General features: G+C 40.5%; 1 protein-coding gene across 19 annotated transcripts in view; it reads right to left on the bottom strand.

Moving 5' to 3' along the window:
• The window catches only part of LOC147583253 (uncharacterized), a 77,314-nt gene that overhangs the window by 43,612 nt on the left and 18,506 nt on the right, over positions 1 to 15,196 (bottom strand). For 8 of the 19 annotated variants that reach the window (XR_015246871.1, XM_086695691.1, XM_086695700.1 and 5 more), the window contains 3 exons: positions 13,158 to 13,188; positions 9,654 to 9,730; positions 5,269 to 5,339 (listed from right to left, as the gene is read on the bottom strand). Coding sequence is in view for 10 of the 19 variants with exons in the window: in XM_086695691.1 (XP_086551817.1) it covers positions 5,269 to 5,339; positions 9,654 to 9,730; positions 13,158 to 13,188 (179 nt within the window). In the remaining 9 variants the exon portion in view is untranslated. Of the gene's footprint in view, positions 1 to 4,250; positions 4,494 to 5,268; positions 5,340 to 9,653; positions 9,731 to 13,075; positions 13,189 to 13,731; positions 13,788 to 15,196 lie in introns of those variants that run through there. The other 11 variants (XR_015246886.1, XR_015246883.1, XR_015246880.1 and 8 more) reach the window with 6 other exon arrangements.

Here is a 15,196-nt window from a genome sequence, read left to right as displayed (position 1 = left end):
GCATGACTTACTTTCAGATGGTTTTCCTGATAAACTTTGTGATTTTACTTTGACAGGGCTGAATATCATTTCTTTAATCTCAGAGAATGACAAGAGCTTACCTACTATGGCAAGCAAAGTCCTTGGATTTGGCTCTAGAAATCAACTGAGCACAGTGCATTTTAGGAATTCACGCAATAAGCCAGTAACTGAATATTGTGTGCTAAGCACTTTAAATCATGCTGTGGACACAAGACTGAGACTTAGGAGACCAAGTCCTAACCCAATCTGTGTTCTAAAGATATGATTTTGATAAATAATTTATCCTTAGTGGATCTCTATCACATCAGCTGTAAAATGAGAGCGTTCACATGAACCATTTTTTTTCAATCTCAAACATTCTATGAGTCAGCGGTAATATAAAGTATGGGAAGATAAGTGCCAAATAAGAGGGCACACAGTTATTTTGTAGGAGGGAGAGGTTCTTGGGGGTGAGAATGAGAAAATTTAATTGGCCAGAAAAGAAAGAGAAGGGCACTTCTTTCAGAGGAAGGAGCTTAGATAAAGGTGTGGAGACAGAAACATTTCAATATAAAGATAGTAATAGCTAACCATTGTTGAGTATTTACTAAGGTAATATATATTACCTTATTTAACTTGTGTAGCAATCCTAGGTATTGTTATTATTCCTGTTTTACAGAAGAGAAAACTTTACAGAAAGATTCAGAATTTTCACAAGGTCACATAGTGAATGGTAGAATCCAGATGTGAAGCAATCTGATACTCTAGAGAATAATTCTAATTGTCATTACGGCAGTCATGTGTGAAAGTCAGCAATAAAACTCTTCTCCCAAGCACTGTAGTTTAGATACAATTGACTGGAAAACCAGCATAAACAGGAAATAACAGGTCATCATCAAGAAGAATCATGATGGTTACCTTTCATGGAATGCCATTTGTGTACTTTTCATTTATTAGCTCTAACCTTTGCAGATGTTTTTTGTTTTTATTTTTGTTTTAAATTACCATTTTACAGTTAAGAAATTTGAGCCCAGCAAGTTCAACTTGTTAGGTCAAGAGCTGTTAGGTGGGAGAGTTGGGATCCAACCCTGTGTTTGTCTGGCTTCATAGTATTCTACTACGCCGTGCTGGATACTTGGTAAGAAAAAAATAAAAAACACAACTATTTGTAAATATTAAAAACAGCTGTTTCCTACTGCATGCTTTTATTTACATGACATTCTAGAACAGAGAAAAGTAGTCTATAGAGACAGAAAGCAGATCAGTGGTTGCTTGGACAAAGGGGAATGAGGGGGCTGACTAAAAAGAAATACAAAGGAAATTGTTTTGAAAGATGGAAAAATTTTATGTTTTGATTATGGGGTTGACTATGTTTGCACTATATTTGTCAAAATTCATTGAACTGTATGCTTAAAATAGTTGCGGTTTATTACATGCAAATTATACTTCAATAAAGTTGATTTTTTAAAAATCCAACTGAATCCAGTATTTGGTCCTCTAGCTAGAAGCTGGGGCCACTGGCATTGTATGTCTTTTCAGAGGCCTGGAGCATCATGGTGGATGTGAAATACCACCTCTTAGCAACCATTCTGAATTCTTCTGTGGTTTCTTCTTATACTGCAAAGGCTCAAAAGCTCCAAAGCACATTTCTCTGACTCTTTCACAGCTAATGTTCAGATTGTGAGTTAAATACACTCAAGAGACTTGAAAAGAAGGGGCGAGATCAGGGCCACCTGCCTGTCATTTGTTGCTCCTGGCAAGTAAGACCATGCAGACATTGGAGTTCTTTTGCAACCACATCCCAAATGTTCACTGTCTAGCTCCATGAGGGTTAGATGTTAGTGACTGCAAGGGTGACAGTGTTTTCACGATCCTCAGATTGCAATGACAGCAGTGTCTGCAAGATTCAAAAGTTTCCCCAAAAGACTCTTGACTGTATTCACTTACGACTGTGGCAGGGGCAAGAGCTCCCCTAGCAAACCAGATGAATAGTTATCTCCTGGGAGTTATTTCTGGCGTTTTGGTTTAGATGCTGCTCCTCCAGCTCGCCAACGATTCTGCAAGCACCTAACTGCTTGTATTAAATCTCTTTTCTGCTTAAAATTTGCTGGAATGGTTTCTATTCCCCTGGAACTACACATTGACATCGCTATGAAAGATGCTGTGGGTTTCTTCAGTCATAATGGAAACTAAAATAATTAGCAGCAGCATCAGAGTAACAGCAACTTTTTCTGAGTACTTTCTCTCAGAACTCACTGGGGTCCACGCAGAGGATGGTTTTATTCTTTTCTCTATCCTACTCAAACTCTGTGGGTAGATTCATCCACTCCTCCATGAATGAAATTAAAGTCTTACTTTTTCAGTCACTCTCAGATCATAAAAATCCTCCAATTCATTGCAGTCCTCCAAATCAACTCATTTCAGTCCTTGAAATGTCCAGTCTAGGGCCATTAGCATATAACCCAATGCCTCATCTAGTTTAAAGCTTATTTATGCCCTCAGCTTGAGCTTCCTTTGGGTTGGAAGGCCTGTCATTTTGGGGGAGAGAATACGGTTGGTTTCTGCTCCATTTCTGTGTAAAATATTTCTTCCCCATGTCCCTTCCCCCCACTAGGCTGCTTCAGGATCTTCTGCGGTTGGAATGTGGTCAGGAAGAGGTAAAACTAGTCCCTAAAAAAGTCTCTAAACTGGTCTGAATATAATCTGGCATTTGAGCCCTTTGGGTATGGCAGATTTCCAACACCGCTACTTTCCCTGCTGGCTTGCTGACATTGCTTCCTCCAAGAAATCCCACTGCAGCCTTCCAGCCTCCAACCCGCATCTTTCCAGACTGCACAGTAATGAGTCCTCCTCAGTTTCTGTATATGATGGTATACTCCAACTTCTTCTTGCTGAGGTCCAGTTTGGCACAAAGCCTTCTTGGGCAGCCTTTTCAAACTCCATCCTGCCAGCCCACTGGGCCCACGAGAAAACTCCCCAGCTTGTTGCTCTGCTCTCAGTGAGGAGGATCTGGGCCCCTGCAGCCATCAGGCAGGCAACATTACCCAGAGCCTTCCACATTTAATTTCCCAAGGCACAAGTCAAACATCAGTTCCTACTTCCCCTCAAGCTCCGAAGGGTCCTTGTCACCTGACTTGAGGTGAGAGGGAATCACTCCTCTCCCCTCCCACATGAGGAGTAGGAGAACAACTCTCAAAACAAAACAAAACAAAACCAAAACAAAACAGAATTCTCTTGTCAGCCGTGGCTCCATTATCAGTAGAAGATGGGTGATTACATATGCCAGCCCAAGTTGTTTCATACTGTATGAGCATGTCTCACATAGGTGGTTTAGCAACTCAGTTTAGAATGTGGAGGTACTTTGTAATTGTTTACTTCGTTTTTGGTCTTGAAGCCATGAAACTTTGGTCTTTAAGGCCAAAATTGAGACAAAATGTTATTTAATTATCACAACAACCCTAAAAAGTAATGATTAATGCTCCCATTTTAGAGACAAAGAAACTGAGGTTCAAACGGCAGAAAATGAGATTCCAACACAAATGAGTATGTCTTTAAGGCTTTTGCTGTTAACCACTATGATTATATGTTTGACAATGCAAACACTGATAACTGTTTTGGGTTAGATTATGTCCCCCCAGATTCATTTTTTTTAATGTTTATTTTATTTTTGACCGTGGGGGGAGGGGCAGAGACAGAGGGGGCAGAGGATCTGAAACTCTGATCCTGAAGCTCAGGCTCCACGCTGAGAGCAGCAAGCCGGATGTGGGGCTTGAACTCACAAACCTTGAGAGCATGACCTGAGTCGAAGTGGGACACTCAACCAACTGAGCCACCCAAGCACCACCACCCCCAATTTAAATATAGAGAAGTCTTAACTTCTGGTACCTCGAAATGTGACCTTATTTGGACATAGGGTTGTTGGAGGTGTAATTCATTCAAAGAGGTCATATTGGAGTAGGGTAGGCCTCTACTCCAAAATGACTGGCGTGAAAAGGAGAAAATCTGGATACAAACACGCACACAGGGAGAAAGCCATGTTTAGATGAATTAAGCTCCCATAAGCCAAGGGACTACAAGGAGCTAGGAGAGAGGCCTAGAACAATCCTTCTCTGGTGCCTTCAAAGGGAACATGGCCTTGCTAATACCTTGATCATGGATTATGAGCCACCAGGCTGTGCAGCAATAAATTTCTGTTTTTCAAGCCATTCAATTTGTGGTACTTTGGGTTTAAAAAAAATTTTTTTTAATGTTTATTTATTTTTGAGTGAGAGAGACAGAGACAGAGACAGAGAGCATGAGTGGGGGAGGGGCAGAGAGAGAGGGAGACACAGAATCCGAAGCAGGCTCCAGTCTCTGAGCTGTCAGCACAGAGCCAGATGCAGGGCTCCAACCCATGAGTGGTGAGATCATGACCTGAGCCGAAGTCGGACGCTCAGCTGACTGAGCCACCTAAGCACCCCTTTGTGGCCCTTTGTTACAGCAGTCCTAGAAAACTAATAAAAGAACTATATGACAGTCATGGAAGTATTGAAATTCTAGTTGAAATAAGCACTGTATGAGAAAATCACGCTGCTAATAGAAGAAAAGGTATTGGAGGAGCCAGAACGGGGCCTGGTATTTGCTCATCTTGGATGACAGAAAATTGGATTGGTCATTAGGAGCTTTTGAACAGGTTATTAAGTAGAAGGCTTCCAAACAAATTTCACTTCCCTAAGAACGGGGAAGGATTACAATATTTACCTTGAAAAATTTTAAGAAAACAAATCGCAAGCCAGAATTTTGCATAATTGTTTCTGGGAAAGCCTGAAGAAATTTGAAAGTGGGCCAGCAGGAAGTTTTACCTGTAACTGAATGTACAGAACAGGGAGCAAGTGAAAGGGCAACACAGTGTAAGCTTATATTTAATATTTCATGTTCATGATGGTTTTGAGAATAGGAGTGCTAAGATACTAGAATACCTTAATAAAATTTGTGTAGACATTGATAGGACCTCCAAACATATAAACAATTGTAAAGATTTTCAAATTGTAATTCGTGCAGAATGTGAAGACACATTTGCATATCCTAAACAACACACACACACACACACACACACACACACACACACACACTCTCTCTCTCTCTCTCTATTATTTTAGAGACTTTAGGTTTTAGATTTTAATTTCCAAAAGTGTGGGTGCAAGTAGCATAGGTATGCAATGAAATATTAATTAAAATATCTCAAATATCAATGGCTTGTTACAATAAATTTTTTTTTTCCCCACTCACATTGCAGTCCGGTGTGGATCGGGTGGCTCTCTGCAGCTTGTAGCTATGCCATCTGGAATGCCTGGCCTATGCTGAAGGGAAGGGGAAGGATAGATAAGGCACATGAGCTCTTAATTGCCTTGGTCCAGAAGAGAAACACACCATTTCTGCTTGCAGATCATTGGCCAGAACAGGTCACATGGCCCAACCTAACTGTAACTGAGGCTGTGTAATGTAGAACACCTAGAATATTTTGGGAACACTAATTATCTCTGCATTAAAACTATACAGGCAGTCAGTGTATAAAATGCACTAACCCCAAAAGTGAGATGTTTGTTAGATGATAAATCCAATGAGAAACTAATCTCATTAATCTTAATGAGGGGTACTTCCTATCTATATGCAAATTACTATGGCCTGGCTTGACTGCTCAGATTTAGTGGTGCTCAAGAGCCCCTCATTACTTCTGAGAGTCCCCAGAGGGGTGCCATACATGGGACCCCTCCCCCACCCCAAACTAAACTGCTCCACATATGAAACAAAAAGGAAGCAGGGGGTTTGGGAGCAATCTGTGAATGGGAGACAGCAGTGAGAGTTGGAAGAAAAGGGAAAAGATTGAAGAGGAGGTCTAAGCAGAATGGAGGCTGGAAGGAAGCCTGGAGGAAAGGGTGACTAGTGTACATCCCCCATGTCAGGATAATGACGCCTAATATTCAAGTTTAAATCATTTTCAATTCTTTCCTGAGCTGTAGTCCTGTCTGTTGGCCTAAATAATACTAAAAGACTGCTATCCCAGAGAAGGAGCCTGGCCTTCAGGATTAAGGAGGGTTGGAATAACTATGGAGACCTTGGTCCCAATTTGCTAGTGCAAACCCACTATCTGGATCCATATTTTACAAAAACTCACTTCTTAGACCCTGTGCCCCGATTTTGTTTTTCAAAAAATACTGTCACTGTAGAAATCATCCCTGCAGGAAAATGGAAAAGAGGATTTTTCTGGGCAGGGGTAAGGCCCCACAGAGAGCAGACGACAGCACAGATTTGGAAGCGGGTCCAGGCAGCATATTTTCATAGCTTTTGCCAGCAATGTTCAACAAGGGAAAGAAAAAAAAAAAAGCTTTCTATATTTGCATTGAATTGTATTTGCATAAGTAAATCCTAGAGGGATACCAAAAAAAGTTAATGAAATAGATACTGGGGGTGGGAAAAGGGGGGAAATAGGGCAGACAGGCACAGGGGTAGGAGTGAGAATTTTCACTATGCACCCTTCTATATAATTTGATTTTTAAACCATGTGAATATATTATCTATTCAAAACTGTAAACACAACTGGGAGGGGGGGAGTCTTCCAACCACCACAGCCTGTGTCCAAGCTGCTTTGAGAGAACAAAAGAACTGAAGCAGAACCTATCAAGAGTAAAGCAGTGTAGAAGTAGCCACAGGAAGAATGACCCTGTCAGCACAAGCAGGAAATGGGAGTGAGAGATAACTAAGGAAGCTGGGAGCCTCTGACTCAACTCCTCAGTCCTTAAAGCTCCAGAGATATGGGGGGGGGGGGACCCAAGGAAGAGGACGGTGATGGTGGGCTTTCCCTACAATGTGGAATGCAAGGTAGACACTATCAATCTGAATATAAGAGGAAAGGGTGGCCCGAGAAGGGGAAGACTTGGGGACATCCAGGTGGCAGACATTTGGATTACACAAGCATGACATTCAAGGCTCTTGACAATTTGACCTGATCCTTTCTGGGTCTCACTTCTTTACTGAAGCACTTCTCTCATTAAGGACCAGTCCAGGCAAAGTGTTAGTGTTTTATTCATCTAGGATTGAATAAAAAAATTAAGACTCTCAGAGTCTGGTTGATAAAAACAACAAGGTGTTATACCGATGCTCTGCTGGGAAAGTGCACAGTTTCAGTGGGGCCACAAGTGAGGAGTGGACAGCTGTGCCTGGAGGAGACCAGGTAATGAGGCTTCATAGTCAAGGCAAACCTTGAGTTAAGTCCTGGAGGGTGAATGGTATGTCAGGGGGTGGGGAAGGTAAGGAGGGTGTCCCTGGCATAGCACTCTGTGCATAAGCTTGGAGAGATGACACAAGAAGAGGTTTCAAATCTGTGCTGTGTAAGGAACTCCACATGGCAAAAAGGTAAATAAAGAAGGTGCAGAGAGATACAGCTAGAGAAGCAAAAGAGGCTTTGCATGCCATGGACTTTATCCTAATGACAGCAAGGTGTTAATAAGGGTGAACCAAAGACCCCACAGACATCTGATAGCACCGACTTCAGTAGTGAGAGCTGACTGGATCCACTGGAGTGATGTGAGGCCAGAAGCTGGTGAGATGCATCAGAAGATCACCACCATAGAAAGAAGCAAATTGGAGAAAGCAGGAAAAGAGGCATTTACCTCCTACCTGACCATTCTGCAGTGACCATGCCCCTGTGAGGCCTTGAGCAAGTTACTTAACATCTCTTAAGTTTAGCTTTGTCATGTGCCAAACTACCTGCCATACAGGGTTACCATGGGAGTTAAATAAAATAAAACAACATATGTAAAGTACCTGACACATATAAAGTACTTGATTAATGGTAAAAATTATTATTCCCCAACACACCATTAGCCAAAGACCTCAATACCCTCACTTCTGGGAAGCCATGGTGCATTGTGGGTGTTTCAGTTACCTATTGCTGCATAGATAAATTACCCTGAAACATAGTGGTTTAAAATAACCACCATGAATCTGTAGTTGTCTGGGTGGTTCTGTTAGTCTTACTGGGGCTCCCTCATAGGGCTGCATTCAGCTGGTGGCTAGGCTATGCTACAAAGTCTAAGGTGGTGGCTTTACCCACAAGCCTGAGGCTTTGGCAGAAATGACTGGAAGGTTGGGACTTAACTTTCTCCACATGGTCTCTCATTATTCCATTATCTAATCCAAGCTTTATATATAGTGGCTGACTTCCAAGACAGTGAAAATGGAAGCTGCAAACCTTCTTATGTTCCAGGGATTTATTGCTATGAAACAAACCATCCCCAAACAACCCAACCATTTATTTGATTTATTTGCTTATGATTCTGCAACTTGGGCAGATTGGAAATTTAACTCTGCTCTACATGGTATTGGCTGGGGCAGCTCAAAAAAAGCTACAAGATACAGGGTGCCAGCCTTCACTCACATGACTGACACCCAGCTGAGGTGACTGAAATGGTGGCAGACTGGGTGGGCTTCTCTCTCCACTCCCTGTCTCTTCAATCAGTAATCTAGCCTCAGCTTCCTTACATGGAAGCCACATCCCAAGGAATCTGCAAGGCCTCATAGGGTCAGCGTGCCCAAGTCATGCCACATCATTTTCACCACATTCTATTGGTCCAAGCCAGGTACGTGACTAGTCCAAATTGAAGGTAAAAGAAGTAGATTCCACTTCTTAGTTGGAAGACTGGAAAAGTAATATTGCAAAAAGGTGAAAGGAATGGGAGGGATTGGCCCTCTGGAAATGATCTACTTGAGTCAGAAAGGACTGGTGTGGGAGGGAGATCCTTATTCCACCACTCTAACCATTTTCTCTCAAATTTAGTGAACTGAGATGACCACCCAATATCTGGATTGGCTTTTTAAATATGGCATATCCCCCCTTGTGAGTACACTCTGTCATGATCCACCACTAGATGTGAACACGGGAAGGGAAAGACTCTATGGTAATCATCCCTCTACCTTCAGAATTTAGCACCATGCCTGGCACTTTGTAACAGGGAACAGTGCTCAGTAAGTACGTGTGTTGAACTAATCAATATAAGTAATAAATAAGTAAATAAGTAAATAAACAAACAAGCAACCAACCACTGATACTAGCTTTTTATCAGGCACTTCTCGTATACCAAGAACTGTTCCAACCACTTCATGTGTATTGATGATTTATTTAAATATTAAAACCCTATGGAATAGGCACTATTATCCACTGCTTTCAGGTCAGGAATCTGAGGCACAAAAAGCTACCTAATTCACCCAAGGTTACACAGCTAGTGTGTGGTGGCTCTGGATCTGGATCCACTTGACCTGGCTCCAGAGCCTGGCTCTAAACCACCAGGCTCTGCTGTCTTCGTAAAAGTGTAAACACTTGGAATGAAGTGTTTGAAGACAGGACTGAAAACTGAAGAAATAATGGACTTGGAAAGGGATCATTACCCGAGGCATGAAGCACTGTAGAAGCATTATAGCATGCTGGTGAACAGTAGAGAGTCTTGAGTCAGGCAGATAATCGATTTCAAGGGCAGCTCCACCAAGTACTACTCTATTACTTTGGGTGGGATACTCTCCAAGTCTGTTTTCTCATTTGAAAAAGAAGTCTAAGAATAATACCTATCTCATAGGACGGTGGTGAGACTCCAAGGACGTAGGGAAAGTACAGTCCTTACCTCAGTGTTCCTACATAATGAAGGCTCCGTGAATATTCCCATAGACAGGAACAGGGAAATGAAATGGTAAGGGAATGCTTAAAAGAAAAAAAAAAAATGAGGGTCAGATGCAGAGTATAAACTCTCTCCCCCCAAATTTTTTTCTTAGACTTGTTCTTAATACAAAGAAATGTAAGAAGTTGAAAAAGGAAAAAGAATTAAAAGTCTTCATTAGAAAGTCAAGAGAAGTATGAGCATTAAAAATGTCATTCTTTGAATCAAGAATGCTATGTTGACCTTATCAAGAAAGTTTCTAAAGGGCTATTATAAGCCAAAAGAAAAGGCTAGGTAAAATAGTAAAGCATTATAAATCTCAAGAGTCCAGAGGACTACCAAAGGAGCAAAACCCAAAAATTATTGATCTCTATAAGGAAAAGAAGGAAAACTCCAGCATGCTAAAAAGCTAACACCATTTTTCAGAATTAAGTTTCAAGAATACTATAAAGAAAATCAATATGTAAATGCCAAGTGATGAAAAGTTTACAACCTATTGACACAGGTTTTATTAAAAGAAGATCATGCTAGCTTAGTTGAATAAGTCTGTGATTGCTATCTGATGAAAGAAAGTCACGGACACGGTCACTAGGGTTGTCTAAATAATTTTTTGAGGGCACATCAATGAAGCCTTTATTCAAAAATTAGCAGACAACTGCTATAGAAATAGAAAATGATGCATCTTACATTTCACTGGCACAGATGACAGTTGAGAAAAACCTCCAACCCACTGTGGCTTGCCCTTCTTTGCCCTTCCTTGCTGCCCTCCAGGAGGGCAGTGGGAAGAAGAATCTAACTGACAACGGTGGTGGGGGGAGGCGGTGGGTGGAAACTTCTGGAGGCTACTCCTTCCTTGTTTTTATCACACATAACGACCACCACAAAGGGGTTGTTTTTCAGGCAGAAACTAGACGTATTTTTGCTTCAAATTATAAACACAAATTGAGGTAGAAGATTATAGAACTGCCTCAGATCTTTCATAAGAAGATTTTCATAAAAGAATTGGCTCTGTAAGACTCTGGAAGACTAGAGACTTTACAAGGTGTACAGTTTTTCTTTTTTCCTTCACATATTCATTATGCAGCTCCATTGACTATAAATGAGGCAGCACTATAAGCACTTTTTGGAAAAGAGGCAGAAAAGACAGTATTTATTTTAGGTATAAAAGCATAAGACTATTTTAGAAAGAGAAAATAAAATAATATACAAGTCTGCTTGACTTTCATGGACTAAAACAACGGGATTCCCTCAGTCATTTATTCAGCAAATATTTGTCAAATACAGAATATGTGCCAGGCACTGGTCTACACTGGGGAGACAGTAATAAACAAGACAAAGTTTCCACTCTCTTGGGCCTTGCATTCTGAGAGAGTAAAACAGACAATAAACAAAGAGACATATAAAAAGTGATTGGGGTGCCTGTCTGGGTCAGTGGGAAGAACATGCGACCCTCGAACTCAGGGCTCGTGAGTTCGAGCCCCATGGTGGGTATACAGATTACTAAAAACAAATAAATAAACTTAAAAAAAACTTTTTAAGAAAGTGATTGAGTTCTAGGAAGACAGATAATTCAGGGGGAAAAACAGGAGCGAAAAGGTTATGAACCTTTCTAGGTTTTGTCCTCTCCCTTTCAAAAGTCTAACCCCAGACCAAGATCCTGGCATATTGTAATCTTTGTTGAATGACTACCAGAGCCATCAGCCATCCCTGGTGAGCAAAAGTCCCCAGGGTATTTGCTGATGAGCATGCTAGAGTCACCTGGGAGGAGCCCCATGACAGGTCACAGGGACCAGGGGGGTTGAAGAACCTACAAAGGAGACATAAAACTTCTGGGGTCTTTTTCATGCAGTTCCTGCCTGATGAAGACATCCTTCTACCTCCATAACTGACCCCAAGAACACAGAGCAGGGCAGGCTTCCTCATCTGGCCACCACATGGGGCTTGAAGCACCATTTCTTTCATTGTGCACAAATCCTGACACTTCCTGGGCCTCAGCTAATCCCCAGAACACCCCACCCCCTCTCCTTTAGACTCTTAGCCATAAAAGACCTCCTATTTCTCTAAGAACAGAATTACACTACTTTTGAGAAAGGGTCCAGAACTTAGAAAAGCCGGTTTATCCTTCCTGAGAAGTAAAAGAGGCCAGAATTTGGAAGCATTGAAGGTCAAAGAGTTTCTTTTGCTGTCTCCCAACAGTGTGAGTGTGAGTATGTCTGAGTGACTGTGTGTCCATTCCTTTCCTCCAAGCACCTGCCCCTCTCTTCTTGAGTGGGTCGCCACCTTGCTAATTCTATTATTTGAACATGGGGGAAATTGAAATGGTGCTGGAAGTCATAGTGATGTAATTGAATCAGCATTTTTCATATAAACAAAAACGAGAGAAGATTTGGTTTTCGACCAAGGGCCTAACAGGAAGACCGTGTTTATTTTAATCAATTATAAGTTATAGAGCTATGTCATAGGAATGTATACACCTAAAGAGAAATTTATAATAGTAAATCTAATATGTTGGTTTCTTGAACTTTTGTGTTAAAGGCTATAACATAAATGGCCTTTTTACCAATTAATCAACTGTTTTCATTTTTAAAAATAGATACTATTATTAAAATGCCCATTGCACTACAACATATTTTTAATTGATGTTTCTTCTGAGAGAAATATGGAGACAGAAGTATCACATTTATTATTATTAACAAGAAAACTATAGGCTCAAAATGGCTTCACTTAGGTTAAGGCTCCGAGTCAGTAAACAGGGCTTAATACCTAATCTAATTGCAATTTCAACCTCTCCCAGAAGGATGAGTCTTATCCAGGTCAGTAAGGAATTTTCTGATAAGCACCAATGAGGCAATCTGTCTGGGCTTTCTCCATCCCCTCTGCCCAAAGGAACATGAGGTAATCTGCATAATAAGCTCACTTGTCCTTCCCTCTAAGGGAAGGTGATCTAGCCTGAAACAATCCTCTCTTTTCTTTTGCTTATAACTTTCTTGCTCCACCCTCCTTCCTATGAAAACCTTACATTTTGTAGAACTCCTCTGAGAACCCCTCTGCTTGCTAGATGGGATGCTGCCTGATTCATGAATTGTTTAATAAAGCCAATTACATCTTCAAATTTACTCAGTTGAATTTTGTTTTTTAACATTGTAAAGGACAAAATGAGTCGACTGAATTGTCACACTCAGCAAAGGTGGAACTTGGCCAACCAAGAAACAAGAGCATTTCCATGTTCAGGAACCAATACAACTTAATTAAAGATAATCGAACAAGCTAATGGTTATGTTAAGTAATAAATAAATCAGAAAGTGAGTCAAGGTCAAGTGCATAGAAACAAATGGTTCCAAGAAAAGCAATCGCATAAGGAGGAATACAAAATGAGATAACGGGCTCACCTATGTAATAGTAATATATTATTAGCTGGAAAACGATCATCTCTGCTTTTCAAATATGGTAGTAAAGCAAATTTGAACTCACTATTATTCGTAACTCTGTTGCAACTTCTGAACTGCAATAGTGAAAGAGAAAGAAGAAAACAAAGGTGTAAATCTAAACTCAAGCAAATTTAAATCTATAAAATATAGGTGGAAACTAACATTTGAGGGTATCTACTTTACGTCAGACTTATCCATTATACTATTTCATCCTCAAAACTGAGGGGGGCACTAACGTTGGTCAGTAACTTCTTGATTTTACATATGCTAAAATGATCCACAGAGAGGTCGTGTAATTGATCTAAACAATAAAACTCACAAATAGTGGTACAGGGATTTGAACCCAGGTCTGCCTAATTCCAAAACGCTTGTTTATCCTGCTCCATGGACCCAGCCTCTTTTCTGATCCCAATTAAATAGGTCCTGGTAAGTGAGATGTAAGCAAGAGTTCTGGGAACCTGGGTGTGGAGTAGAACAGGACTGAACTTTGGGCTGCAGAGCCAAGAGCCAAAGGATATCAGATAACAACAACAACGATAATGATAATAATATACCAGACACTGAGCCAGAATAAAGAGCCTAGAAGACAGCCCAAAAATCTATCAAAAGATACCAACCAGTGTTTCAAGAGGTACTGGACTCTTGTTGGACATTCTGCCTTTCAAAACAACCCCTGGGAAAAAAAGGAAATCTTTAATACGTAGAGGTGTGGGATGGTGTAGAAGGAAAAGCCACCATTACCTGTAGGATTAGACAGTGACACAACCCAGATAACCACAGAAAGTCATGGATGGGAGAGAATTGGGGCCTTGACATCTCTCATATGAGATAACAGTAGTGGTAATAATAAGAATACCAACAACAAAAAATAAAAACAACAACAACAACAACAACAGCAACAACCAAAAGAATAATAAAAAAAAAAAGAATACCAACAACAGTAGCTAACGTAATAGGGGGGCAGGCCCAAGTGAGGGTTACAGAACCTTCCTATCCATTGTATTGGGCATTATAAGCAAAGCATCCAGACCTACAAGCATTTTAAGGGGCTGCAAAATGGTTTGATGCCTGAAAAAGAAAAGAAACTTTTGGGCCTACAAAAGAAGAAAAAAATGAAAAATATTGAATTAACTATCTAAAGGTGAGGTCAAGTCAAGCAGTCAATTGCTGCTAAACATTCATTTGGTTCTATGGGAATATCTCTGGTGAGAAATGGCTGCCTTTTAATATGTTTGGTATGATATGGGGTGGAATTATCAAAGGAAGAGGGTCTGAGAGGTGCTCCTGTAACCCCGCCTCCAAGATGCCAGCTGGGGCTGCTCTCTGTAGCTTCTCCAGACTTCTTCAGCCCTAGGCCATATACAAGAGGCCTCTTTCTTCCCCAGAGGCACATCTGATTATGGCATCTCCATAAGAGGCCTGATTGAAATGGCCAATCATAATTACCTCCAGTTTATTACTCATAGCTACTTTCCCCTCAGCATATAGCTATTGTCTTGCTTCCTCTCTTTTTCCCTACCCAAGGAAAAAAATCTGACTCCAGGTTTCAGGAGGACCTAAGGAACTGTAACTAATCACCCTGGCAAGTTTAAGATTTATGTCAACCAAATATAAAGGGAGAACATAAATTAAGTTACACTACTGATAAATGACACTGGATGAACAATACTCAGGAAAATAAAGTACAAGGTAAACATTAGAATTTATATTTCTATGGATATAAGATCCATTTTAAAGTATTTAAAAGACTTTTCCTGTGTTTACCTCTATATTTATTGATGATGAAAGATGATTATGATATGACTGATACACCATGAAAAAGACTATAAAACAATATGATCTTTTGATTCTAGTTTTGTTTTAGACACCATTGTACATTTGTTAAAAAGAATGAAAAAGTCTAAAAAAGGGAAGACAAAAATGTTTGTATCTGATAACAGTTTTTTCTGGGTGTTGGGATTATAAGTAAGGATTTTTTTCTAATTTTTCTATAAGAAACATATTGTTGCTATAAACTTTAAGTTAATGAAAGGAAAAGTTATGGCCTAGTCTTCAAGAAACATTTTACTATGGGATGCAGAC

This window comes from Puma concolor, chromosome A2 (genome assembly GCF_028749965.1).
Source record: "Puma concolor isolate L17-30 chromosome A2, mPumCon1.1.hap2, whole genome shotgun sequence".
Taxonomy (NCBI): Eukaryota; Metazoa; Chordata; class Mammalia; order Carnivora; family Felidae; genus Puma; species Puma concolor.
The sequence above is the reverse complement of the archived record's forward strand: the minus strand, read 5'-3'. Positions and strand labels throughout refer to the sequence as shown.